General features: G+C 35.6%; 2 protein-coding genes and 2 long non-coding RNA genes across 4 annotated transcripts in view; 2 read left to right on the top strand and 2 right to left on the bottom strand.

Annotated features, from left to right (window-relative positions):
- The window catches only part of LOC141381752 (uncharacterized), a 537547-nt gene that overhangs the window by 310813 nt on the left and 199457 nt on the right, over positions 1–27277 (top strand). The gene's annotated exons all lie outside the window — the stretch shown is intronic.
- The window catches only part of LOC141381781 (uncharacterized), a 157920-nt gene that overhangs the window by 29238 nt on the left and 101405 nt on the right, over positions 1–27277 (bottom strand). The gene's annotated exons all lie outside the window — the stretch shown is intronic.
- Positions 2640–8413, bottom strand: LOC137490977 (uncharacterized). Its single transcript, XM_068220003.2, has 3 exons — positions 8319–8413; positions 7824–7973; positions 2640–3623 (listed from the first exon to the last, which is right to left on the bottom strand). Exons 2-3 carry the CDS (start codon positions 7906–7908, stop codon positions 3055–3057), a joined length of 654 nt encoding a protein of 217 aa, XP_068076104.2. The 5' UTR covers positions 7909–7973; positions 8319–8413; the 3' UTR covers positions 2640–3054.
- On the top strand, positions 18670–27073 carry LOC108183687 (uncharacterized). Its single transcript, XM_068219971.2, has 3 exons — positions 18670–18709; positions 19434–19584; positions 24704–27073. The coding sequence occupies exon 3, from the start codon at positions 24880–24882 to the stop codon at positions 25915–25917; it is 1038 nt and encodes a 345-aa protein (XP_068076072.1). The 5' UTR covers positions 18670–18709; positions 19434–19584; positions 24704–24879; the 3' UTR covers positions 25918–27073.

The following is a 27277-nucleotide window of genomic DNA, read 5'->3' as shown; positions in this document are numbered from 1 at the left end:
TTCCAGTTCTGATTCTTAGCAGATAAGCTAATTTCCTTTAAGTAATAATAGGCCGCCCCATGCTTGCTCATACTTAAAGAAAGTTTGATTTAGCCCCTAGATGATATCATCAGTGATTGTCAGAAATCAACAGGTCTCTAATGCTGTGCCCATGCTCCATCCATTGCGCCTAAATAGATGACTAATCCTGTTTGTAGGCTGCGGAAACATCAGCCTAAACAGTCTACTACATTTAAATGATTTCAGGAGATATTAGAGTTAAACAAGAATTTGACATTTATTTGTCAGGAAAAGATTTTCCATTGCAGTTCACATAATTAAACCAAATAAGCCAATCAAGATTGTACAACATCAATTACTCAAATATACATTTAAGAGTTAAAGAGGAATACCTGACCATGTAGAAATACATTGCAGCATATAAATCCTGATGCAGAGCTCTGAGACTCACAACCTGCAATGGGGTATCCTGTATACTGGATCACACGGACACTTCTGCATACTTTGCCCAAATACTCAAATCATCATAAATTCAAGACAATAAAAGCTTCACCAAGACTCTTGCCTGGTCATGAGTTGATGCAAAGACAATTTTCCTTGTAGTGGAGCATCTGGCAAAGATCTTTCCAAAGTCAAAACCCAAATTAACTGATATAAAGGAGATTGTAAAATATTACAGTGAAATTAAGACCACTTTATCAATCACACAGAGACATTTAAAATCACACCAAACATGAATATAAAGCCACAAGATACACCATATTAAAAACTTAAACATTATGTGTGAAATGTGAGTGAGCTGCTCTGGTGGAGAAGGTAAAGTCCAGGGCAAAGAGGGGGGCTCAGGATGAACAACTGGTTTTCTAGCTGATCTTCTTCTCACATTAGAAAGTTTATTGTTTTAGTGACTGACCATTCTCATGCTCTTGTCTCGTGTGGAGTTCCATAACAGTTTCAGGGTTTATTATTATGGAGAGATATAGCCATCCTTACATTATTATGTGCATATCTGATCTTAAACTGTAGTTCCACTGTACACTGTAACGAGAACCTCAGTCAATAATATTTATGTAAAACTGAATTTTTGTTGCATCATATGATCATATTTTAAACTTTTCATAAAATCATCAAACAAAGTATACCTAAAAAGCATTTTCTAAGAAATAAAAGAAGTTCTGTCCTATTGTCACCAAGTTATTGTTACTTTTTTCTACTGGATATGTAGGTTTATATCTAATATATATATATATATATATATATATATATATATATATATATATATATATATATATATATATATATATATATGTCTATTTGCTGGCTCGCTATCAGAAAACAAACACTAAGCTAGGCGATAAATTAATTAAATTCTAAAATTACAAGTGATTTGTAATTTGTTCATTTATACCCCATTTTTTGTTTAATGATGTTTTTCTATGCAGACTTTATGTGTTGGTCTAATATTTGTATAAAGAAAGATTTCATTTGCATTTACTCATTTAGCATCTTTTATCCTGTGACAACAACTAATGACAAAAGAAGAAACAGACTCAGCCTACCTAAGGTAACTAAGGTTCAGAGCTTGTGTTTTTGAATGCTCACAAACCTTAAGCCAAGTCCAACAAGTAAAGCCACACAGTATTGTTTTAAAGCTTATTTAATTTAAATTAAAAAAAATGCACTGTTCTATTCTCAAATCAAGTTGTTAAGCTCATTAGGCCCTGTGGCTTTTGTTTTTTATTTATAATATCTTTCACTTAAATTGCTGTTTCATAAAAACATCTACTGGGAAGAGTTGCCATATTTCATATAAAGATTTTATGACACAAACGTGTTATTTAATTTAAAGCTTACTTGTTTTTATTTATTAAAAAGCCTAGCTTGATATGCACTATTATGTTTTTCTTTTGCTTATTTTATTGTTGTGATTTATAAAGTAATCTGATTTGTTATAAAAGCTTTTCTGGTAAAATAATAATAATAATAATAAAACAATAAACAACAAATAAACAGTGTTTAAGTGTCTAATGCTGGCAGCATCATATGTTACAAAACTATTCACAAAGACTATTTGATTTATTAAATAACTCATCTCTTATGCTTTCTTTCATGTTATGTGACAAAATGAATGAATGACTCGGATGAACTAAAAGATTCATTAATTCGCTCATGTGCACGATGTGTAGTGCGAGACAAGATTAGTTCATTTTTCGAGTCCTCTACCGAGTCGTTCGTTCACCACATGAAAGACTACAGCCAAACATATGCATTTAGAGCCAGAAAAAGAATTGATCTGTTCACCTCTCGAGTCCTCGGGTTTGAGTCATTCGTTCATCACCGGCCAATCATTTGAGTTTAGAGCCAAAAAAAAAAAAATAATTGATTTATTCAACTCTCGAGTCCTCTGGTTTGAGTTATTCTGTCACATGATGAACGAACGACTCAAGAACCAGAAGACTCGAAAGGTGAACTTATTATCATGGCTCCTATCGGCTCAGACTGTGTACATTGGTTAAGATTATATGTGACTGTCATTGTAACGTGAACGCACCACTGACATTTAAAGACATGAAGAGGTGAGCTGAGCAAACAGACAACAATGCCTATAGACAAAAGAGCAGGTAAACATTGAATTATTATTTTCTTCTTCTTATAATTTATTTATGACTTATTTGTCGTGTGATGAACCTTCTGGGCTAGTTGTAGATGTGTTTGGAAGCAATTCGTAACATTTTAATAATATTTTGGCAAATTGAACCAAATGAACAAAATGACTCGAAAAAAGATTTGTTCATCTCGATGAACGAGACTCAAAGATCCGAGTCAGTAAAATGATCCGAACTTCCCATCACTATTGAGTATGCGAAATTCTGTTGTACGCCACTGCGAAAAGGGGCGGGATTAAACAAGATGATTAGACATGAATGGTTTCTCTCCAGTGTGGCTCATGATGTGTTGATTAAGGTGTGATGACTGGCTGAAACTCTTCCCACACTGAGTGCATGTGAATGGTTTCTCTCCAGTGTGTATCCTCATGTGTCGATTAAGGTTTGATTATTGGCTGAAACTCTTCCCACACTGAGTGCATGTGAATGGTTTCTCTTCAGTGTGGATCCTCATGTGTTGCTTAAAGTGTGATGATTGGCTGAAACTCTTCCCACACTGAGTGCATGTGAATGGTTTCTCTCCAGTGTGGATCCTCATGTGTTGATGAAGGTGTGATGAGCAGTAAAAACTCTTCCCACACTGAGTGCATGTGTATGGTTTCTCTCCAGTGTGAATCCTCATATGTTGATGAAGGTCTGATGAGCGGTTAAAACTTTTCCCACATTGAGTGCATTTGAATGGTTTCTCTCCAGTGTGGATCATCATGTGATTATAAAGGTTTGATGATTGGTTGAAACTCTTCCCACACTGAGTGCATTTGAATGGTTTCTCTCCAGTGTGGATCCTCATGTGAATCTTAAGATTGTGTTTTCTTCCAAAACTCTTTCCACACTGAGTGCAGGTGAAATGATTCTTGTCTCTCCTTTTCAAAATATCATCAGTCTGTAAAATAGTTTTTTCCTCAATTTTGACATGATGTTCCTCCTCTTTACTCTCCTCATTCTCTTCAATTAGGTCTGAAAAAAAACACTAATTGTTATCAAGTCTTAAAAACTCTCATCAAAAGCTGAAAAGTGAAAAAACACTGGAAACATTGGCTACACACACTGTATTTTTGATGCACAGTAAATGTAAAATAAATCAAATCATATTGTGTTTGGTCCATTAATGTGTACACATTTAAGCAGATTCAATTCAATTAATCTTTATTTATCTAGTGCTTTTACAATGTAAATTGTTTCAAAACCGCTTAACATAGACATAAAAGTTATAGTTTATGGATATGCATGAACTCTGCTGACATGGTTCCGGTAGAATATCAGTCAGGTTCTTTATGTCCGCATTGCGCGTTCTACAGCAAAAATTTAATTTTGCGGCGAAACCTAAACGCATCAGAGGATGGCAAAGAAGGGAGATTTACTCTTAAATTGATGAGGATCTAGTGCCAGTGAATGTCTAGCATCATGAACACCATTATTGTTCAGTTCCAGAACCCACAATAGTTTTTTAATACACCAGATCAGTCTGACAGTCTCCATGAAGAGGTGGAATGACTAAAAGAAGACTGCTTCGATGCTGCTTTTATTGCTGTTATAAGGTTCTAAAGGTACAGTTAAAAAATTATGTACTAGAATTTACATCATTTAGACTGTAATAGGCAAATAACAGTCTGAAACAAATGTGTCAAGCGCAAGTATTTATATGCAAAACCTACTCAGAGTACCCGAGGTACAGATGGGTGTTACGGCCCTGGATTACTATATGAGGGGTGCCAAACACACCGTGTGAAATACTGCTCATCAGCACCAATCACCTATTGTGCAGTTCTGTACACTGGAGACCTCTTTGGTTACTGAAACAGCTTTGGCTATCAGTAATGAAGACATTTCTACATTAGAAATATTGCCACCACACAGTGTTGGGCAGTAGCGTCGCTGCAAGTAGTGACGCTACTAGCTTATCTACATTTCTCAGTAGTGTGGTGGTAGTGTCACTACTTTTTAAATTAAATTGCTTTTGTGTAGCAAAGCTATTATTTTAGTCAAGTAGCGTTCACACAGGCTACATTTACCGATCGCAGAACAATAAGTGACAGTACTGACATTCACGGAGCTGTGAGGCCGGTGTCTAGCCGATGAAACTAAATCCATAATGAGGCGAGAAAGACAATTTCTTTTTCTTCCTGTTTTACGGTGGTCAGGATTCTGTTTATCCAGAGTTAGGGTGCTTTCACACCTGTGAATCGATTCAGTTGTCCCGAAAAAGAGATTACAAATGTTACATTGTTGCTCTTTGCTCTTGGAGCGGTTCGCTTTCACACTGCAAAGTTTCTAAACGGACCAAAAGAGCTAAAACAAGTCACGTGCGAGTAAACTCTCCTTACATTGGTCAGAGTGTCAGGGTTTATTTTGCAGCGTCCCGCTAAGCTGTCAGGAGAGGTGGTGGTTTGGTGGTGATTAACAGGGTGCGCACGCGTGACGTGTTTGAGGAGAGATGCAGTGAGGAGAGGTGAGAAGGGTGCGCAACGATGCCTATTTGAGGACCGGGAGGGAGACGCAAGATTACCGGGAGATCATCACTCATTTGCGGGCATCCGGAGACTCGCAAAACTTCCCGCCCTATTCATAACTCTCTCTTCATATAGCCATAAGCCTATTACATATCCATAAAACACTGTGATATAACTGCGCTCGGATCGGATCGCTTTCTCACTGCAATCGAACCGCTCCAGGGTTCGTTTCAATCGAGCCGAGACCACCTCATTCAAGCAATCTCGGAGCTAACTGGGCAAACGAGATAAGTTCCAAAACAAAAGTGTAGGTGTGAAAGCACCCTTAGAATGACCCAGAGTTAGAATGACCCAGGGTTAACAATTTTTTGCATATCATCAGCATGCTGTAATCCATTTCTTAATCAGCAAAAGTCATTTTTAGACTAGTTTGTTGGCCACTTGAAGTCAGTGCAATGCTAAATGTTATTGTTCCACTATAATTTTTTTCCCTCATATCGTCCCACAGCAACATCATATAGTTTAGAATACTGTACAATGTTTTATAATAATTAATTACTTTAGAGTCCATTTCATTCAGCAGATTTCAAATTAGTGCATAGTGCATTAGTAAATAATTAAACCATTATGATAAATGGAGTTAAAATGACCTTTTTGAATATAAAGTGGAAAGTTTTATTGAGATGGATTGTTGGTGATTTTATGGGTTTTGGCCAGATTGAGTAGCAAAACATGAACAAAGGAAAATGAAGACTTGTTCAAAAAGATTTAGGACCTACAACACAATATTTCAGTAAATTTAGGACTTTTTAAAGCCTGAAATTTAGATTTTGGCATTTACAACATTTTAAGACCCAGCGGAAACCCTGTTTAAAATAGTCCTGGTAATTATTATAATAATTATGTAATTCTAACTCAAATACTATCTGTGAGAACTAGCAACAACTTCTAGAAACAACTTTAAACCCATAAAGTTGATCGAAAAAAGGGGAATTGTGATCAACGTGACATATGCAAATGGAAAGTACTAAGCCAACACCCTCACTGTAATAGCAGATATCTTCTATGGCAGGGGTGTCCAAACTTTTTGGGCCGAGGGCCAGATGCAAAAACAAATGTTGTCCCGGGCCAAATTTTACATACATCACACAGACATGCATATATATATATATATATATATATATATATATATATATATATATATATATATATATATACATTTATATATATATTTATATATATATAGATGGATGGATGGATGTGTGCATGTATTTTATTAAGAAATTATTTTATTTTGGTCGTCCAACTGTGTTTCTAGAAAGACTTAAGTTTTTAAAAAACTTGAATCTTCTCTGGGCAAATTACAGTTGCAACACTCATCCTTTATAAATTCTTCTTCAGTGAAGGGTTTCCTGTGCTGTGCGATTAGCTGAACTACCTCATAACTAGCCACACTGCAAAAAATGCTTTTCTTACTTAGATTTTTTGTTGTCTTGTTTTGAGTCCAAATATCTAAAAAATCTAAAAAAAAAAAAAGTTGTCTTGTTTTGAGAAATAAAATGCTAATATTTTCCCAAATATGCAATTTTTTCCTTAAAACAAGCAAATTAATCTGCCAATGGGGTAAGCAAAATAATCTTATGTCAAAAGGAAAAACAAGATTATTTTGCTTACCCCATTGGCAGATTATTTTAGCTTGTTTTAAGGAAAAACTCACTTAATATTGGCATATTATTTCTCAAAACAAATTAGAAAATTCTCCTTTATTTAAGATTTTTTAGATATTTGGACTTGAAACAAGACAAAAAAATATAAATAAAAAATAAAAAACATTTTTTGCAGTGCAGTGTAGAATTTTCTTGCACTTTAATAGCACAAAAAAAACTGCTGTTGTTGAGCTGATAGGGCGCTGCTAATTGTTTTACTTTCTGATCTCATTCGGCACCAGTGTAAGAGCTGAAGGCCTGATGCTTTGTTTCATAATGTCTTTTAATATTATATTCCTTCATTACTGCAACTGATTCCTGGCAAATTAAACAGATACATTTCCCGCTGACCTCTGTGAAGAAAAATTCTTTGCCCCAACGTGACTGAAACTTCCTGCACTGACTGTTGATTTTCCTTTTTCTTGGTGCGCCATGGCTCGCCAAAATGTGATTATCAATTATGTTTCCTTCAGTTTGGTTGGTTAGTTTTACTTCATAACAAGAAGTAATGACTAATTTAAGGCATGTAATAGCGATACCCGGTGGTTATTTATTGAATTACGTTTATTTTTGTATAGCGGCCAGATTCTATTAATATTGGCCCACGGGCCGTAGTTTGGACACCCCTGTTCTATGGGAATACTGTAAGTCAAATATCCTCAGCTCAGTTAAACTTTTTTATTTGTTTATTGTTTTTATTTATTTTATATAGTGCCAGTGCTTAAGGACACTTTACAAACAGTAGGAGAACAAGAAAAGCAATAACCTTAAGAAGGTAGAGAAAATGGGAGACTAATAATACATAAAATAATGACAAAAGACATGAGAAGAAGTAACAAAAGAAACTCATTCCTGTCTTTCAATGAGTGCTTATGTGCATTAAGGAGAATTAGGCAGCACACTCAGGGCTGCAAGATGGATTATATTTAGTATTCTTATTATTAAAATATATCTGATAGAGGATCAAATGACTGAGTTGGTCTTTGAGAATGAAAATCAACCTGTTTGTTCCTGCAGATCTTCCTGTTTGACTGTGAATGTTTCTTCAATCTTCACATCTTCACTCTCCTCTTTAATAAACGCCATCTTTATAACAGTGTGGAGATCAGTCGCTTCAGCAGGAGTTTTTCTCTGTGTTTTGACACTTTATTCTGTTTAAAATGAACAAAACAATAAAAATGTCCTGTTTAAAATAAATAAAACAATATACAGAAACAAAATAATTTATCTTCAACACTTGCTTCAACAGTTTCTTTATATGAGAGTAATTAACAAAAAGAAATCAGGCAAATTAAAAGGTCATTAAAATATGTATTACACACATTTCTGTTAACTTATTCAAACAATAGACCTTCATTACTGTGAGTAAAATAGTACTACGTTGTATAAAGGGTTAAATAATATTGACAACAGCAGGTTCAAAATTTAGCATTGGATGAAAATCCTGAAACTTTAATCAATCCGTTTATATTTCTGTAAAAGTTTTAAACACAAACCTCTCTCCAGTTGAATTCCAGCGCAGGAGCGGCACAGCCTTATGACGTCACACACTACGCCAAAATAAAAGTCTTTTTTGTTTAGCTTTTTTGCCACTTACTGTTGCAGTCATGACTTATTGATACATTTCTCCCTCGTTTTCCACTTTCCACTATATCTGCTCTCTCTCTCTCTATCACACACACACACACACACACACACACACACACACACACACACACACACACACACACACAGCGAGAGAGGCACAGATAAACAGTATTTGAAGTTAACCAAACCTTTAATCTAAACTTTTTTAAGACAATTTTGAAAAAAAATAAAATTTAATCCACTTTATGATGACTTGCAGGTCTAAAACACATTACTATTAATATCCAAATCTCATCCTTGAAATTATGACATCTACTTTCCTATTTCTACAACTTCATAGGCTATATACTGTAAGAAATGAATGTTAAACAAGCTCCTGCACTATTTACAAATAATCTACAAGCAGAAAAACAGTAGTAAAAGTATATCTTCATTGCAGTGTGATTATTAAATGTGTATTTTCAGAAAGGTCATGTGTCCCTTTACCAACCCAACTTAATAGATTATAGAAAAAATCTATTTGTAATAATAAAATAATAGACAATTGATTTCCCAGTAAAATATACAATCGTTGCACATTATTTTCAAAATAAAACCCAAGATCTAAAATATTTTTATCAAACTTTTCAACAATATTAACTGGCCCTTATTGGTTAATTAAGAAATCACACAAAATGTTTTGCTGCGGTTATAAACAATTTGTTCATTTTCATAAAATTTGAACATGACTGGAAAACAAGATGACAGGGTGGACATTGGCATAACGGTGGACAAAGGCTTTATTTAGTGAACTAAATATGGAGGAACATTTGAGAAACAACAGGTACAACAACAAATATTAAAGGGTTTATGTAAAAAGGATTGTAAACGTTTTCAAGAATTCTACTTCTGTTTTTACCGCAAACCACTGAGCCACTATGCTGCCTCTTCTGTTATCAATCAGCTTTTATCAATATGCAAATTAATGGGAAAATAAACAATTATTGTCCTTAAAATGAAACTAAACTTGCTAATGAATGTTAATCTTTGTATTGTACACTGCATTGGAGGAGTGAAGGGAATGTTGGAAGCAACTCAAGTTAAACACCTTAATAATCCTGTTTTATTTTTCAGAATAAGGTAAATAATTAGATTACAGATGTTCACATAAATGTACAAATACTTAGGGCTGTATTATTTCAAACAGTCAGTGAGCTCCATTATATGGACTTTAAAAGATTATTCTTTATAAATACTGAGACAGATATTGCCAAAAGGTTTGTCTTGTCCACTCATGTATCACATCTACTTGTGCAATATGTGTGTGTGTGTATAAGTGTTATAACATAAAAACATTCCCTAATTAACAATAAAATATTAAATAAATAAATAAAGTGTCAATAATAATTCATATGTCCACCCTGTCAAGCAAGGATTTGTGACAGGGTGGACAATGACAGAGAAGACATTTTAGGTTAAAGAGAGCATTTATTCAACACAGTTTGTTCCTGCCGCTGGTAAAGTGTTTACTAGTGATGGTGAAATGAAGCTTTCTGAACCAGTGAAGCGCTCGACTCAATTGTATCGGAAAGAGGCCCGTTACTCAAAGCTTTCTAAATCAGAGCTCAATGAGGACCTCTTCTGGTGAAAGTGTGGAAAAGCACTAGCTGCAATAATGTCAAATGTTCACAACTGACCAACTCAATCATTCATGTAGTAATACAACAACAGTAATATAAACAAATTACTCAATTACTGTAGGTTTTACACATAAGGTATGTTACATTACACCACTGATGACCATAGTAAAATCCAGGATTTTCAAAACTATTTATCATATTTTAACTAGTCCTTCACCCACCCACTTGTTCCAAGCATGGATCGAACTAGTAATTCCTGCATGGGAGGCAAATGCTCTAGGAGGAGGCTATGTGAGCGATGCTTTTGGGCTGCACTCGCCAGCTGGCCTCCGTTAAACACTATACTACGACATGCAGGGGTTTTCTTTAAAGATAGTTGTAAAAAAATACACTAATACACTTTAGTATGGTTCAAAACCTTTTTACTATAAATTACTATTGTATTTTAATTTAATTACTGGTGTGTGGGACAGTTGCAGTGCTGTGAAACAGTAGAAATGTATGTAATCGACGCCTAATCTCTCGCTATACACTTTACTAACCCATGAGGGTGTTTAGCAGTCACGTGGGTATAGGCGAAAATGAAGCTTCGGACGTCACTGATTATGTGATGATGGCAGAACGAATCAAGCTCCGGTACACTGCTTCACAGCGAGATGTATCGTTTTTTAAAAACATGCTTTGAAGCCTCGGCGCACAGTCACATCACTAGTGTTTCCTTATTTAAGCTCTTTGTACACAGTTTATAAGCTATATTTTAATCTCTGAATCTGATTTTTTTAAAATAATAATTACTATTTCACTCTGACAGGGTGGACATGTTAAGCTTGACAACATTCAGTTTCAAACACAACATGAGGAAAAATAGCAAACATAAGTGTAGATAGTTACTGTGTGCACAGCAGATGTTTTCACTTCCTCTGAAGAAAAGCAAAAAGGACACAAGGATGCCATCAGAGGGGTCTTAAAGGGGCATTTACCACATCATGACAGGGTGGACAGCAATTTCAAGGACACGTGCAAAATGATTAATATAATATTAATAAAATAAAATAAAAGTTATTAAATTGATTTTGTTAAACAACCTGTTAAAGATAATGAGAATATTTCCAAATCTTTTTAATTTAATCTAATTTACCAACATTTTAGACTCACTGAAGTTGTCTGAGCAGTGTGTGGACATGGCAAAATCACATCCATTCAATGAAAGAATGACGCAAAAATTTACAAAAACATATTTCAAAACACTTATAATTCTACCTGCATGTGCGTAAAGGTTTAACAATTATATCAAAACATCAGAGTTTCTTTATTGCACATTATGTCCATATAATATTGTTAAATCATGGGACATCAAAGGCACTTTTTAGTGATAATGACCAAGCTAGTGAAACTAAAACATGAAGTAGTAATGGGTACTTTTATACTTAAAGGGGACCTATTTTACCCATTTTCAGCATTTAATATAATTCTGTGTCTCTAGAATGTGTCTGTAAAGTTTCAGCTCAAAACACCCATCAGTTTATTTGTTATACCTGTTAGATTTCCTGCTATACACACTTAGTCTTAGTGGATTAAACAAGTTTTTTAAAATTGTCTTTAAAATGTTTAGAGTAAAGGTTTTGATCAACTCCAAATACTGAATATATATATATATATATATATATATATATATATATATATATATATATATATATATATATGTGTGTGTGTGTGTGTGTCCCACCCAGCAATAGTTCGTCGAAAAGACGTCGAAAAGACGACATTGTCAGACGTCCAAACAATGTGGAAAACAGGTGGGAAAGTGAAAGACGAAACTACGTCTTTTTAACGTCGTCGAAAAGACGTAATTGTAAGACGTCCAAACAACGTGGAAAACAGGTGGGAATGTGAAAGGTGAAAAGACGTCTTTTTCATGTCGTCGAAAAGACGTAATTGTAAGACGTCCAAACAACGTGGAAAACAGGTGGGAAAGTGAAAGGTGAAAAGACGTCTTTTTCATGTCGTCGAAAATACGTCAATTTTAAGTCGAAATCTGGTTGTGAGAAATACCTTTATAAACGTTTTAGAAAATTCACATAATTCAGAAATTCAACATTTTGTTTAAAAATATTATTTATTAGCCTAATATTTGCAGACAAAAGTAATGACAAAACATGTATTGGTCAATTTAACATTAACAACAACAAAAGCATCAGATAGTGTTTTCAGCTCTGCGTCTGCCACCGCCAGACCATACAGGTGATCTCTCAAGGCCCTGTAAATTCGGTGGCTGTTGTGTCGCAGTTTGGCTGCACCTGCTATAACAAAGAAAAACTCTGTTTTAGTTGATATAATGCACATCCTTATGTGTTAATTTAAGAAAATTAACGTGACATTCAAATAATAAATGCTATTTTGACTGCATGATACACACGTTTTTGTTTAAGGACACATTTCAGTTTATTTAACCATACTTTTTATTGTATTATTATTTATTTTTAAGAAATGGAAAGAGATGGCAAAATACACATCCTACTCAAGAAAAAGTGATACTGATGCTTAAAACTAACTCTGGTAAAAGTTGAAGTAGCCTACTGACTGCACTTTTGTAGTCAAATATGGCCTCAAACACGTAATAAAAAAAAGTTTCTATTACTACCTGTTTTTCATGCAGGTAACTAGACTCACATCTAGGCCCGGCGCCAGGAATCAGAACTGATGGGGCATTTTTAATCCATAGGGGGGCACTAGACCTGGTGGCTGATTTTGGTCTCTCTTGTTCCTTTCATTTAGGCTATTTATTCACATTTATTATTACTTTACTTTGTTACTGACCTAAGGCAGTATTATACGTTTTAATAGTAATATTAATATGCAACGATACCGCTTATTAATGCAGACGGATCATGGCTTCAGTGCCAAACGACTGCTTTAAATCATATGTCTTTCTCCTTATTTATTTCAATTTTATTTCAAATAGCAGGCATATGAATGTTTAAAGTTTTAGGTAAAGACGTCAAATTATGCCCACACATGCAAGCTGACCCACGATCAGACTATTCGTATAACCGGTAAATAAATATAAATCAGCTTAACCGAGTCATCCCGCTTTACGGCGCCTATTATCCAACCAACATCAGTGTTAGGGAAAAGCTAAATGTTACCCTGTCATTCAAAACAATTACTTCGTTACATTTTAAGGCATTAGTGTAGCCAGAAAAATACCTAAAAAATATGCCTAAATTCAGTTATTACCGTAAAAATTTGTTTGGCACGGATAACAGGCAACTTAATAGGCTATAAAACTTTTTTCATCGTTTTAAATGTAAAAATAAAGATTTATCTTAGGCTATCGTAAGTGTATTTTTTTTTTTATATTGTCTGCTTGTCATTTGTAAACCATCATAAACCATTAGGTTACTAGGCCTACCCGTCATTTTATTTATTAATTTAAAATAAATTAACATTTTTAGTTATTTAAATTTTAATAACTTGTTTTCAGGTTATTTTTATTTTAGGGCCATGAGCTACAAGTCAAAACAAATTCGATATGCTGTAATATATTTAATGTTGTTTAATTTTGCATAAGCAAATAGCAGTATAGCCTTAATTACACGTTTTTAAAAGATTGTGAGAGGTTTCTCGGTTGATCCGCTGTAATTGCACTTAAACACTACCTATTCCATTTATAACACTGCAAACTTGACTTCGCAGGCTGGTCATCTTTAAATGCAAAAGGCATTTATTATACCTAGACTGCTGCTGCATATGGGATGTTTCTCTACACAACTGTAAAAGTGCGCTTTTTAGCAATGTCAAAATGAAAGCAAACATTCAAAGGGCTATGCGTTGTCAATTTTAGCTTAATTGTAATCATAGTAATAATAATATTAATGAATAAATTAAAATATTATTTATAGTGTAGCCTACTGTGGGACTGTGCAGTGAACTATTTATTTTTATTAAAAACATTTTATTAGGCTACATCTTCCCGAACAACTAATGTGAAAATGACTGGCAGTTGAGTCTCTGCTAAAATTTATTTAACAGCAAATTTCTTCTGCGTTTCTTCCTTTTGAGCTCAAGAGAGTTGTGTTTAAAGATTTAGTTGACCAAAACATGTAATTAATTAAGCTGATCATCTCATGTCACCCACTTTTCTCCCTTGTGAGTTGAGTGCGCCTCCATCGCCGTGTCCACGTTTTATTTTCGGGCGCACCTGACCTGACGCGGGGACCGGATCTCTGGACTATAGGACTAGCTTTAATCTCACAATTTTCATACTTTAATTGCTATAGATATATATATATATATATATATATGCTATAGATCACACACAGCGAGAGAGGCACAGATAAACAGTATTTGAAGTTAACCAAACCTTTAATCTAAACTTTTTTAAGACAATTTTGAAAAAAAAAAAAAATTTAATCCACTTTATGATGACTTGCAGGTCTAAAACACATTACTATTAATATCCAAATCTCATCCTTGAAATTATGACATCTACTTTCCTATTTCTACAACTTCATAGGCTATATACTGTAAGAAATGAATGTTGGTCAAGCTCCTGCACTATTTACAAATAATCTACAAGCAGAAAAACAGTAGTAAAAGTATATCTTCATTGCAGTGTGATTATTAAATGTGTATTTTCAGAAAGGTCATGTGTCCCTTTACCAACCCAACTTAATAGATTATAGAAAAAATCTATTTGTAATAATAAAATAATAGACAATTGATTTCCCAGTAAAATATACAATCGTTGCACATTATTTTCAAAATAAAACCCAAGATTTAAAATATTTTTATCAAACTTTCCAACAATATTAACTGGCCCTTATTGATTAATTAAGAAATCACACAAAATGTTTTGCTGCGGTTATAAACAATTTGTTCATTTTCATAAAATTTGAACATGACTGTAAAACAAGATGACAGGGTGGACATTGGCATAACGGTGGACAAAGGCTTTATTTAGTGAACTAAATATGGAGGAACATTTGAAGAACAACAGGTACAACAACAAATAATAAAGGGTTTATGTAAAAAGGATTGTAAACGTTTTCTAGAATTCTACTTCTGTTTTTACCGCAAACCACTGAGCCACTATGCCGCCTCTTCTGTTATCAATCAGCTTTTATCAATATGCAAATTAATGGGAAAATAAACAATTATTGTCCTTAAAATGAAACTAAACTTGCTAATGAATGTTAATCTTTGTATTGTACACTGCATTGGAGGAGTGAAGGGAATGTTGGAGACAACTCAAGTTAAACACCTTAATAATCCTGTTTTATTTTTCAGAATAAGGTAAATAATTAGATTACAGATGTTCACATAAATGTACAAATACTTAGGGCTGTATTATTTCAAACAGTCAGTGAGCTCCATTATATGGACTTTAAAAGATTATTCTTTATAAATACTGAGACAGATATTGCCAAAAGATTTGTCTTGTCCACTCATGTATCACATCTACTTGTGCAATATGTGTGTGTGTGTATAAGTGTTATAACATAAAAACATTCCCTAATTAACAATAAAATATTAAATAAATAAATAAAGTGTCAATAATAATTCATATGTCCACCCTGTCAAGCAAGGATTTGTGACAGGGTGGACAAAGACAGAGAAGACATTTTAGGTTAAAGAGAGCATTTATTCAACACAGTTTGTTCCTGCCGCTGGTAAAGTGTTTCCTAGTGATGGTGAAATGAAGCTTTCTGAACCAGTGAAGCGCTCGACCCAATTGTATCGGAAAGAGGCCCGTTACTCAAAGCTTTCTAAATCAGAGCTCAATGAGGACCTCTTCTGGTGAAAGTGTGGAAAAGCACTAGCTGCAATAATGTCAAATGTTCACAACTGACCAACTCAATCATTCATGTAGTAATACAACAACAGTAATATAAACAAATTACTCAATTACTGTAGGTTTTACACATAAGGTATGTTACATTACACCACTGATGACCATAGTAAAATCCAGGATTTTCAAAACTATTTATCATATTTTAACTAGTCCTTCACCCACCCACTTGTTCCAAGCATGGATCGAACTAGTAATTCCTGCATGGGAGGCAAATGCTCTAGGAGGAGGCTATGTGAGCGATGCTTTTGGGCTGCACCAATGACTGTAAAAAATATGGACGACGCGACAGCCCTTTTTCCCATTGAACGCCTTGAGGGCAAAACGCCTGCTTGACGGGCACAAACTGTCGCAAAAGACTGCTGAAATTGGAGCCAGACATGCGCAGAAGGATTGTCTGATGGAGCCAGAGGAGGAGCCGCGAAAATGAGCAGAGTCGAGCTTCCAATCAAACGCTTTATGTAAAATCAACTACGCCCCCCGAACTTCTCAGCATGCGTTTGCTGTCATATCAACACAAATGGATGTAATAACGTTAAAAAATATGAGGGTTTTATATATTCAATCGCGCCAGCTCCAGGCCGCAGCGCATAACTTACTCGCGGCGTCGCGGGCTGATTCCGGCTCGCATGCGGCAGCGCCTGCTCGCTCGGCCGCCGCATCTGGCTCGATTGACTCGGGCTGGAATTGGGTAGTGAGTCCAGGCATCCGGAGTAGGTCCAGCAGAGGTAACATTAGTCAGTCTGAGCTCTAAGAGATAAGTCTCTGGCAGGCGAGAATCTAGCCGGAACTGTGTTTTGCTATCTGGGTGGCTAGGCGTGTATCAGCAAACTAATAAAGCCCGAAAAAAGCCCTGAACTTAGCGAATAAACAGTGTTCCACCAGGATCATGTATGTCAGAAACTATAGTTTACTGCTGAACTCATTTTGTCATGGTAAAATAACACAGAAATCGAATAATAATAACAATCACAGCTGTCAATCACGATGACACGCCCAGCATTAAATTACTGCTAAAAACAAACTGTTTACAAAAATGAAGATCTGCACCTATTTCAGCACAATAACCAGTGCCTTAATCCACCAGAACTATCTTTCGGGACATTTTATTGCAAGTGTAATATTTTTTTTTATTTGGGCTCAAGTCTCCTTCATTAACACGGAGGAGGCGGGCTTTATGACTTGTACTGCAGCCAGCCCCCAGGGGGCGATCTAACGGCCGAAACCTTCACTCAAACGTAGGCTTGCGGCACACTTGGGCTGCACTCGCCAGCTGGCCTCCGTTAAACACTATACTACGACATGCAGGGGTTTTCTTTAAAGATAGTTGTAAAAAATACACTAATACACTTTAGTGTGATTAAAAACCTTTTTACTATAAATTACTATTGTATTTTAATTTAATTACTGGTGTGTGGGACAGGTGCAGTGCTGTAAAACAGTAGAAATGTATGTAATCGACGCCTAATCTCTCGCTATACACTTTACTAACCCATGAGGGTGTTTAGCAGTCACGTGGGTATAGGCGAAAATGAAGCTTCGGACGTCACTGATCACGTGATGATGGCAGAACGAATCAAGCTCCGGTACACTGCTTCACAGCGAGATGTATCGTTTTTTAGAAACATGCTTTGAAGCCTCGGCGCACAGTCACATCACTAGTGTTTCCTTATTTAAGCTCTTTGTACACAGTTTATAAGCTATATTTTAATCTCTGAATCTGAATTTTTTTAAATAATAATTACTATTTCACTCTGACAGGGTGGACATGTTAAGCTTGACAACATTCAGTTTCAAACACAACATGAGGAAAAATAGCAAACATAAGTGTAGATAGTTACTGTGTGCACAGCAGATGTTTTCACTTCCTCTGAAGAAAAGCCAAATGGACACAAGGATGCCAATGAGTACATCAGAGGGGTCTTAAAGGGGCATTTACCACATCATGACAGGGTGGACAGCAATTTCAAGGACGCGTGCAAAATGATTAATATAATATTATGAAAATAAAATAAAAGTTATTAAATTGATTTTGTTAAACAACCTGTTAAAGACAATGAGAATATTTCAAAATCTTTTTTAATTTAATCTAATTTACCAACATTTTAGACTCACTGAAGTTGTCTGCAGTGTGTGGACATGGCAAAATCACATCCATTCAATGAAAGAATATGACGCAAAAATTTACAAAAACATATTTCAAAACACTGATAATTCTACCTGCATGTGCGTAAAGGTTTAACAATTATATCAAAACATCAGAGTTTCTTTATTGCACATTATGTCCATATAATACTGTTCATTCATGGGACATCTAAGGCACTTAGAGCACTTAGAAAACTAAAACATGAAGTAGTAATGGGTACTTTTATACTTAAAGGGGACCTATTTTACCCATTTTCAGCATTTAATATAAGTTTGTGTCTCTAGAATGTGTCTGTAAAGTGTCAGCTCATAACACCCATCAGTTTATTTGTTATACCTGTTAAATTTCCTGCTTTACACACTTAGTCTAAGTGGATTAAACAAGTTTTTTTTAAATTGTCTTAAAAATGTTTAGAATAAAGATTTTGATCAACTCCAAATACTGAATGTATGTATGTAAACGTATATATATATATGTGTGTGTGTGTGTGTGTGTGTGTGTGTGTGTGTGAGTGAGAGAGAGAGGGAGGGAGAGAAAGTGGAAAACGAGCGAGAAATGTATCAAGAAGTCATGACTGCAACAGCAAGTAGCAAAAAATGCGAAACAAAAGAAAAGACTTTTATTTTGGCGTGATGTGACGTCATAAGTCTGCGCCGCTCTTGCGCTGGATTCAGATGGAGAAAGGTTTGTTTTAAAGCGTTTACACTTATGCAAAGCGATCGATTAAAGTTTTAGGCTTTTTTCATCTGATGCTAAATTATGCTGTTAATGCATACTGCTGCTGTTGACAACATTATTTGAACACTTTATTCTATGTAGTAGTATTTTACGCACAGTAATGAGGGCTATTGTTTGAATAAACTAAAGAAACAGAAACAGTGTGTAATAGGTGTTTTAATGAGGGTTTAATTGATTAAATAGCATGATGCCATTCCATTCTAAATATACATCCCTATGTATGAAAAACGGAGTACTAGTTTTAATCAGCTCATTCTTTATAGCTCTGACTATAGAGGTAAAGTTGGTTTTATATTCACACATTCGTTCATTTGTAAGTCTCTATTGTTCACCATGTTACTTTGAATATTAGATTTGAATTAGCATGCAAGTATGACTTCTAAACAACATTGTTTATTGGACTGTGCGATGCCGTACTTTGATAGTCATTGGCTGGTAATATGATTTCGCTATTTAGAGTTTGCAAATAATACTTTCATGAAGTTATATTATTAAGAGAAAAGTCTGAATGTGCGAATATAAAACCAACTTTACCTCTATGCTTGGACATACCTGATTTCGTTTTTGTAACTGTTGAAGCAAGTGTTGAAGAGAAGTTATTTTTATTTCTGTTCATTTTTTTTTACTTATTTAAACAGGACATTTTTATTGTTTTGTTCATTTTAAACAGGATAAAGTGTCCAAACACAGAGAAAAAAATCCTGCTGAAGCGACTGATCTCCACACTGTTATAAAGATGGCGTTTATTAAAGAGGAGAGTGAAGATGTGAAGATTGAAGAAACATTCACAGTCAAACAGGAAGATCTGCAGGAACAAACAGGTTGGTTTCATTCTCAAACACCAACTCAGTCATATAGAGGTAAAGTTGGTTTTATATTCGAACATTCATTCATTTAGAAGTCTCTATATTGTTTACCATGTTAATGAAGCTCTTATGGACCGTTTCCACTGAGTGGTTCGGTTTGGTACGCTTTTATGGCCGTTTCCACTGTTAAAAGGCGTACCGAACCAAACCGTACCGTACCATGTTTGAAATACACAGCGAGAGATTACAGCGGAATTATAAATACATATGCAGCCATGGTCGATCCGGGCTCAAACAAACCCTGTCTTCATCTTGATAAACAGCCACAAAGTCATGGAGAAGAACAGATTTACCCTGTGCAGCGTAGTTTTTTACGGGCTAGTCTGAAGCCCGAGTGGTTTCGCTTTCTTCCTTGTGTTCGCCACGCGTCTCTATCTGAAATAACAAACTTCTTGAGCTGATAATAATATATGCGCTTGATTATTGACAAGCTTTGGAAACCCAGTCCTGTGAGAAGCTGACAAACGCGGGACACATTCTGTGACACATTCAGAAAGAAAAGGACAAACGTGGGAGTGGAGCGCGGAAAAAAGGCGAAGCCAAGGAGCACGTTATTTATTCAGCAAACGTCAACAAACTGCCTTGTCTTAATCTTTATTATCACCTTTTGGACTAATATGAACTGGGAATGAAGGAATGACTCTCTAACAGAGGCTTCGTGTGCTGCTGAAGATTACAGACACAAATGAGAGGTTTGCTCTGACTGTAGGCTATACTTTGTGCTGTTTTAAACCTAATTAAGGACGAAATGTCTGCTTTGTGTAGTTCTTCTGTAGTTGGTAACATATCGGAGACTGTAAGGGTCTGTATGTCTTCCTATATGTTAATTTATTTATTTACTTTATATAATTACACACGTTACAGTAGGCTATTTTGCACTGTCATTGATCTGCAGTTATAATCAACTAATGTACATAGAAAAGTTAGTAATAAACATTTATACTCAAGTATTTATGTGTGTAAAGCATCTGTTTTGTGAGAAGTGCTTTTCATATGATATGTGAACGACCTGTGCAGCTTTACTGTAGACATTTTCTCGAGCGAAAATGACGTCGACTGAAACTTTGTCATACACCAAGCCCACTAAAAGGGTACCTTTGGTAGTGGAAACGCAAGCCTGATAAAGGTGACCCGTACCGACCCAAACCGTACCGTACTGTACCAGTCAGTGGAAACGAGCCATTTGGTCCAGGGTCAAAACCAAATTTTTAAGCACTGTAAATGACTAGATATACTCTATTCTTTCAAATGCCTTATGGGCATCTAAAGTAATCAAGTCCTCTGGATTGGTATTATTTTAGGTAAATAAGTAATATTAAATAAGCAACAAAGGTTGTAAGATATTTGTCTCCCAACAATGAAACCAGTTTGATCTGGGTGAATTATCTTTCTCATGACTGACTCCACTCTAATTGCCAGCACTTTAGCCAGGATTTTATACAGCAGAGTGAGCTGATCGGACGATAAGATTAACATTTAAGTGGATCCTTACCATTTTGAAGAAGTACTGTTATAACAGCCGATGTCATGAAGGGGGGAGGGATTCCGAAACAAGAGCTTTAGCAAATACCTTGCACAACAGGGGTGTTACTTATAAACACTTCTTATAAAACTCAGCCGGGAAACCATCAGGGCCTGGTGCTTTTCCGGTTTTCAATTTTTTAATTGCATTTTCAATTTCAGAAGGTGTTAAAATCCCTTCTTTTGTCAACTGATCTGAATCACAGAGGTATGGTAGTTCTAAATAATTAAAAAAGCTCTCAATACGTTTAATTTAGTTTACCTCAGAGCTGTAAAGAGTTTTATAGAAGTTTTTTAAATTGATCACTAATACCCTGTTTATCAGTAATAATACTGCCATCATCCTTACTAACTGCTACTATAACACCAGCTGCTGAGGATTTTTTCAGTTAGTAACACAATAACCTGCCAGCTCATTCACCATGTTCATAATGAATCTGGCGTGATCTTATGTGGAGATCCTCTAGGAGTCATTCCGCTTGCAGAATAAGTATTTTCTTATGAAGCTCTTCGGAAGATGATGTTGATTGTAGCTGATCAATTGTATTATTTTTTTAGATGCCATTGTCCATCGCTGATGGCCGACAAACTTCACGATGCTTAGCCGGCATCACGATCCATCACCCCGTCCCCCATTTATATTGATATATAACTTATTATTTGCATGTCATCGTAATAGCAATAACAGTCTTTTCATGAGCTGTGTTAAATGTTACATATAGCTGCTGCTTGCACGGCTGACAGCATCGTGAGGATTAAATGAAGGATTATACAATACCTCTCGCGCTTAAATGTGTAGGTTCAGTGCCAAACACTGTTACCTGTGGACTTGAAGCAACTAGAAGTCTTTTATCCACTCTTGGAAAAGTGTAAATGGTGGATTAACACTCAGCACATGATCACTAATAAGATGTGCCGTTATTAATAACTTTTGGTAAATCTGTATGTTATTTTCATTCTCTCATCTTCAGCGCTTCACATTTTCGCAGTTGTATCATCTGAAGGCAGAAGGCATTGACTGAGTGATTGACAGCTGATATTAACCAATCATTTGCATTCAGTTGTAGAGCAGTGAGCCAATAAGTAGAGCACAAAGGCGGTGCAAGCATTGCAGGCTTTTTTACATCAAGTTCACATAACAACTGTTTTAATCTGTTCCTGGTGCTGTGTTTGACGTTTTTAGGTGCAAAGATGCATTCTGCATAAATGTCTCTTTAATCTGCGCACACAGTGAGGATTTTACAGTGAAAACAATGAAAATGTATGCACTACACTGAACTCAAACCGAACTCTCGTGTTCTCCACCAGCTGTGGGAAAAGCCCTTGTAATGACACAGATCACTGTGCCATGCCCGTAGCCAGGGGGTTTCGGGTTGTTCGAACGAACCACCCCCCATGGCCCCCATGTAATTTAATTTAATATTATATAATGCATATTATAATTATTTATATTTAACATATATATTGTAATAAAGTGTAATTTTATATAACTTTGGCCAGTAATTAGAATCCCATTGAGCCTCAAAGCCACAATAAAGTGACGCGAGTCTTGTGACATAACCCACTGAGTGGTAACTCTTGAATCTTTGATGTGACATCCTCCTTTGATACCTTACTCTTTGGCTCTTTTCTCTTGAGCCCCTTTCACACATGCAGACCTTTCCGGAAAATTACCGGCAATTTTCTGGAAAGGTTGTATGTGTGAACAGGTCCTTTTTGAAAATACCGGTAAATTCGTTCTGGCTATTTTCCAGAAAGAGAAGTTGTAACATTCCCGGTAATTTGCCGGAATGCTGCGCTGTGTGAATGCAGAAGGAAGATTGCCGAAAAGAACGCGTGCACGTCTAGAACGTGCTGACGTGAGACACCTGCTTTAGCCAATCAGAACAGTCAGACGCATTTAGTTAGAAGTTAGTCAGATAATGTTTATATGTTCTTCTTAATGCCAACTGTGTAAATAATCATCGATGAGATGCTTATGATAAGCCGCTGTTTGTTTACCTTCACGCATAGCGTGTGCCTGTGAAACAGCCTGTGAGAGCCAGCACACGCACATATTATGAACATCTCGACATGCCAAAGTGATCCTCCATATGTTTTCTTCGAAGTTGTTCACAATACTGGTCATCCACAGAGTTTGTAATGTAGTCAAATGTTTACAAATACAAGCGCAGACGTTTAAGGCTCATTTGTGGTAAATGATGTCAGAATTTACCGGTATTTTGGAATGGATTTGTGAAAGGTCTTTTCTGGAAAATTTCCGTAATCTCCTCGCCTGTGTGAACAGCGCTTTTTTGAATATACCGGTAAAGTCGTTCCGGAAATTTTCCGCATATTTACCGGTATCACTGTGTGAAAAGGGCTTTGATCTGTATTACAGATTATCTCTTGTCATCTGGTTTTATATGCAGTCACAGGAGCTCTCGTTTGCCTTTTTTTCTGTTTATACCACATCATTTCCCTTCATGTTTGTCAGTATGTTATCGATCATTTGTGTGCATATTATTTTGTTACTCACCCTGTATGTTTCCAAGACCACCAGTGAGTGAGTGTCTGGTTGTTTTTTCCTACGGCACTTCCTCAGTGCTCACCCGACCGGGTGTTTACTTTGACTTTTGCTTTTTCCAAGACTCGCTTCTCAATAAAGACTTGCATTTGAGCTCACTCTTTTTTTAACTCGTGACACAAGTATTTTCTTTCTCATTTGTGTTTAAAGGTCTTTAGATTTTGGCATGATGTCTAGCTTTGAGGCTTTTTTTGGTCTACTTCACTTTGTCAGACAGGTCCTATTTTGGTGATTTCCTGATTGCGAACGTGTGGTAGTATTCAGGTCTGGGTGTGGCTAAAGAACTTGAAGCAGGTGTGATAAATTAAAGTTGTTCTAATGGGAATTTTTTTTTTCACACAAGGCTGTGTAGTTCAGTATTTTGTCTTCCTTTTATTAATAAAAACCTTGATTTAAAAACTGCACAATGTGTTTAATTGTGTTATCTTTGACTAATGTTTACATTTGTTTGATGAGATAAAACACTAAAGTGTTAGATTTCTGCATTGCAATTGTTACATAAAGATTACATACCTCTAGAACATTTGTCATATAAAGGTGCAGATTTAAAGCTTTATGCAGATATTATACATGTGTCATATGTCTATGAGGCAAATATTCTCAGAGATTCAGCTGTTTTTTCTAACAGGTTTACCAGTCAGGCACAGAATGAAAAAGCATTCCCTATTGGCTTTACAAGTTTTACAAAAACAAATTGTTTTGTTGTGATTATGAATATATACAAATAGAAACTGGCCATTTACAGCTTTCAAATTTATGTCTCATCAATATGACAAAAATTAATCTGGGAATAATCATATAAGAATCTGCTTAAATGTGTATCTGTGTAATGGACAGGAGGTTAATATGACAAGATCAATCTAAATATGATCTGCTTTGTCTTTACATTTAATGTGCATCAAAATTAAGATTTGTGTAGCCAATGTTTTCACTTCCTTTTCACTGAGTTTTATGATTTACTAAAAAGTAAACTTATTTCTATTTCAGACCTAATTAAAGACTACGAGGAGAGTAAAGAGGAGGAACATCATGTCAAAATTGAGGACAAAACTCTTTGAGACTGTTTAGAGACTGATGGTGTGTTAAAAGTGAGAGACAAGAGTTGTTTTACCTGCACTCAGTGTGGAAAGAGTTTGGCAAGCAAAAGCAAACTAAAGACTCACATGAGGATCCACACTGGAGAGAAACCATTCACATGCACTCAGTGTGGGAAGAGTTTCAGCCACTCATCATCTCTTAATCAACACATGAGAATCCACACTGGAGAGAAACCATTCACATGCACTCAGTGTGGGAAGAGTTTTAGCAAATCATCGTCGCTTTATAGACACATGAAGATCCACACTGGAGAAAAACCATTGACTTGCACTCATTGTGGGAAGAGTTTCAACCACTCATCATTCCTTAATCTACACATGAGGATCCACACTGGAGAGAAACCATTAACATGCCCTCAGTGTGGGAAGAGTTTTAGCAAATCATCGTCGCTTTATAAACACATGAAGATCCACACCGGAGAAAAACCATTTACATGCACTCAGTGTGGGAAGAGTTTCTACGATTCATCATACCTCAAAAAACACATGAGGATCCACACTGGAGAGAAACCATTCACATGCGCTCAGTGTGGGAAGAGTTTTAACTGCTCATCACACCTTAAAAAGCACATGATGATCCACACTGGAGAAAAACCATTCACATGCACTCAGTGTGGGAAGAGTTTCAGCAAATCTTCGTCGCTTTATAGACATATGAGGATCCATACCGGAGAAAAACCATTCACTTGCACTCAGTGTGGGAAGAGTTTCAGCCACTCATCATCCCTTAATCAACACATCATGATCCACACTGGAGAGAAACCATTCACATGCCCTCAGTGTGGGAAGAGTTTCATCCACTCATCAAATCTTAATCTACACATGAGGATCCACACTGGAGAGAAACCATTCACATGCTCTCAATGTGGGAAGAGTTTCAGCACATCATCACACCTTAAACAACACATGAAAATCCACACTGGTGTGAGAGAGTATATGTGCTTGGAGTGTGAGAAGACTTTTATTACAGCTGCAGATTTGATACGGCACCAGAGGATTCACACTGGAGAAAAACCGTACAAGTGTTCACACTGCAGTAAGAGGTTTACTCGCTCAGAAACCCTAAAAACACATGAGAGGATTCACTCTGGAGATAAACTGTAGACATGATCAGTGCGTTCTAGGGTTTGTTACCGAAACCCGGTGCCATTATAGCACCGGTACCATGGTAACCGGTATGCACCGGTATTAAATCAGCGTATGAATTTCGGTGCTGCGGCATGGACGTGAGGGTTGCATGAAAAAAGGCACATATAGGTGTTGTCACAGCATCACTAAACATTTAATATTCAACTCGTTTAGTTTTGACTTCATTCATTTTTGATTTCTGTCTTGAACACATGATTTATTTACAACACATTTTTAAACACAATAGTTTAACTGACTCGTTTCTAATATCTAACGCTACTTTTTTATGCTGACAGTCAGTGCAGAACATTTTACTAGTTATTTTGCAAGACAGTATTCAGACAAAGTCTTTTTAAGTATTTTATAGTCTTTTATTTAGATTAAAGTGTAATTTAGACTTATCAGTTCACTACGAGAGTTAAAATAATTAGTCAAATTATTTTGTAACTGATTTGTTGTGTAAATCAAAAATATATAGTAAATATTTCTTAAGGAGGCTAATAATACTGACCTTATTTTTATTTATTTATTTTTATTACAAACGGCTTTTATTCATGAAATAAACAATAAGAAATAGGACTTATTATGACTCCAGAATATTTATGTTTTAGGAAACACTAAAAGTTTTCAAAAACATTATTTTAAATGAATGGGAGGGCAAAATGAATCGACTTCAACTGTAGGCCTGTTAAAGTTTACAGGTGCAGCAATGTGCCTTGATGTACTTGAATGTTAGAAATGTGTTCTCCTACACCAGTACAATGTTACTTGTCAAATAAATGAACAAGGAAGATTATTTTGAGTTTAAGTTATTTAATTATCTTGTTTATGAAGACTGCAGAGTGATGGATGAAAACAAATGACTTCCAATAATGTTTTAAGTATTTTGTGATATATATGTTAAAATGTGCTCCTAAAAGTATGTGGCCCCTGCCCGCCCCCCACAGGTTAATAGTAAGCTAATGTAATTTCATAATGCAAATCTTAAATTCATGCTAACCAACAAATGATCAAAGGAAATGTATTAATGTAATACAATATGAATTGATGTTTACTTTAAACTGTAATTATATTGTTCTATTAAAATTATTTTGAAAAAATCATTTGTCAAATAAAATATTTTTGAAGAGTCGTCCACCATCATTTTGTGGCTAAAAAGTGTCGATTCAGGCACCGTTTTGGCACCGGTATCGTTTTAAAAGTATCAATTTAGCACCGGTATCGAAAAACCAAACGATACCCAACCATAAAGTTTTACTCATTCGGGGCAGCTTAAGAAGCTGAGAAAGAGAGCTCCTATACACACTGGTATTAATCCTCCTTTTTACATTATATA

The sequence above is a fragment of the Danio rerio genome, chromosome 4 (genome assembly GCF_049306965.1).
Source record: "Danio rerio strain Tuebingen ecotype United States chromosome 4, GRCz12tu, whole genome shotgun sequence".
Taxonomy (NCBI): Eukaryota; Metazoa; Chordata; class Actinopteri; order Cypriniformes; family Danionidae; genus Danio; species Danio rerio.
This window is presented reverse-complemented; position numbering and strand designations above follow the sequence as displayed.

Coding starts and splice junctions, on each gene's coding strand:
- LOC137490977 (XM_068220003.2), bottom strand. CDS start 7,908: ATGGCGTTTATTAAAGAGGAGAGTGAAGATGTGAAGATTGAAGAAACA. Junction 3,624..7,823: donor AGATCTGCAGGAACAAACAG/GTTGATTTTCAT, acceptor GTTTTTTTTCAG/ACCTAATTGAAGAGAATGAG.
- LOC108183687 (XM_068219971.2), top strand. CDS start 24,880: ATGAGGATCCACACTGGAGAGAAACCATTCACATGCACTCAGTGTGGG.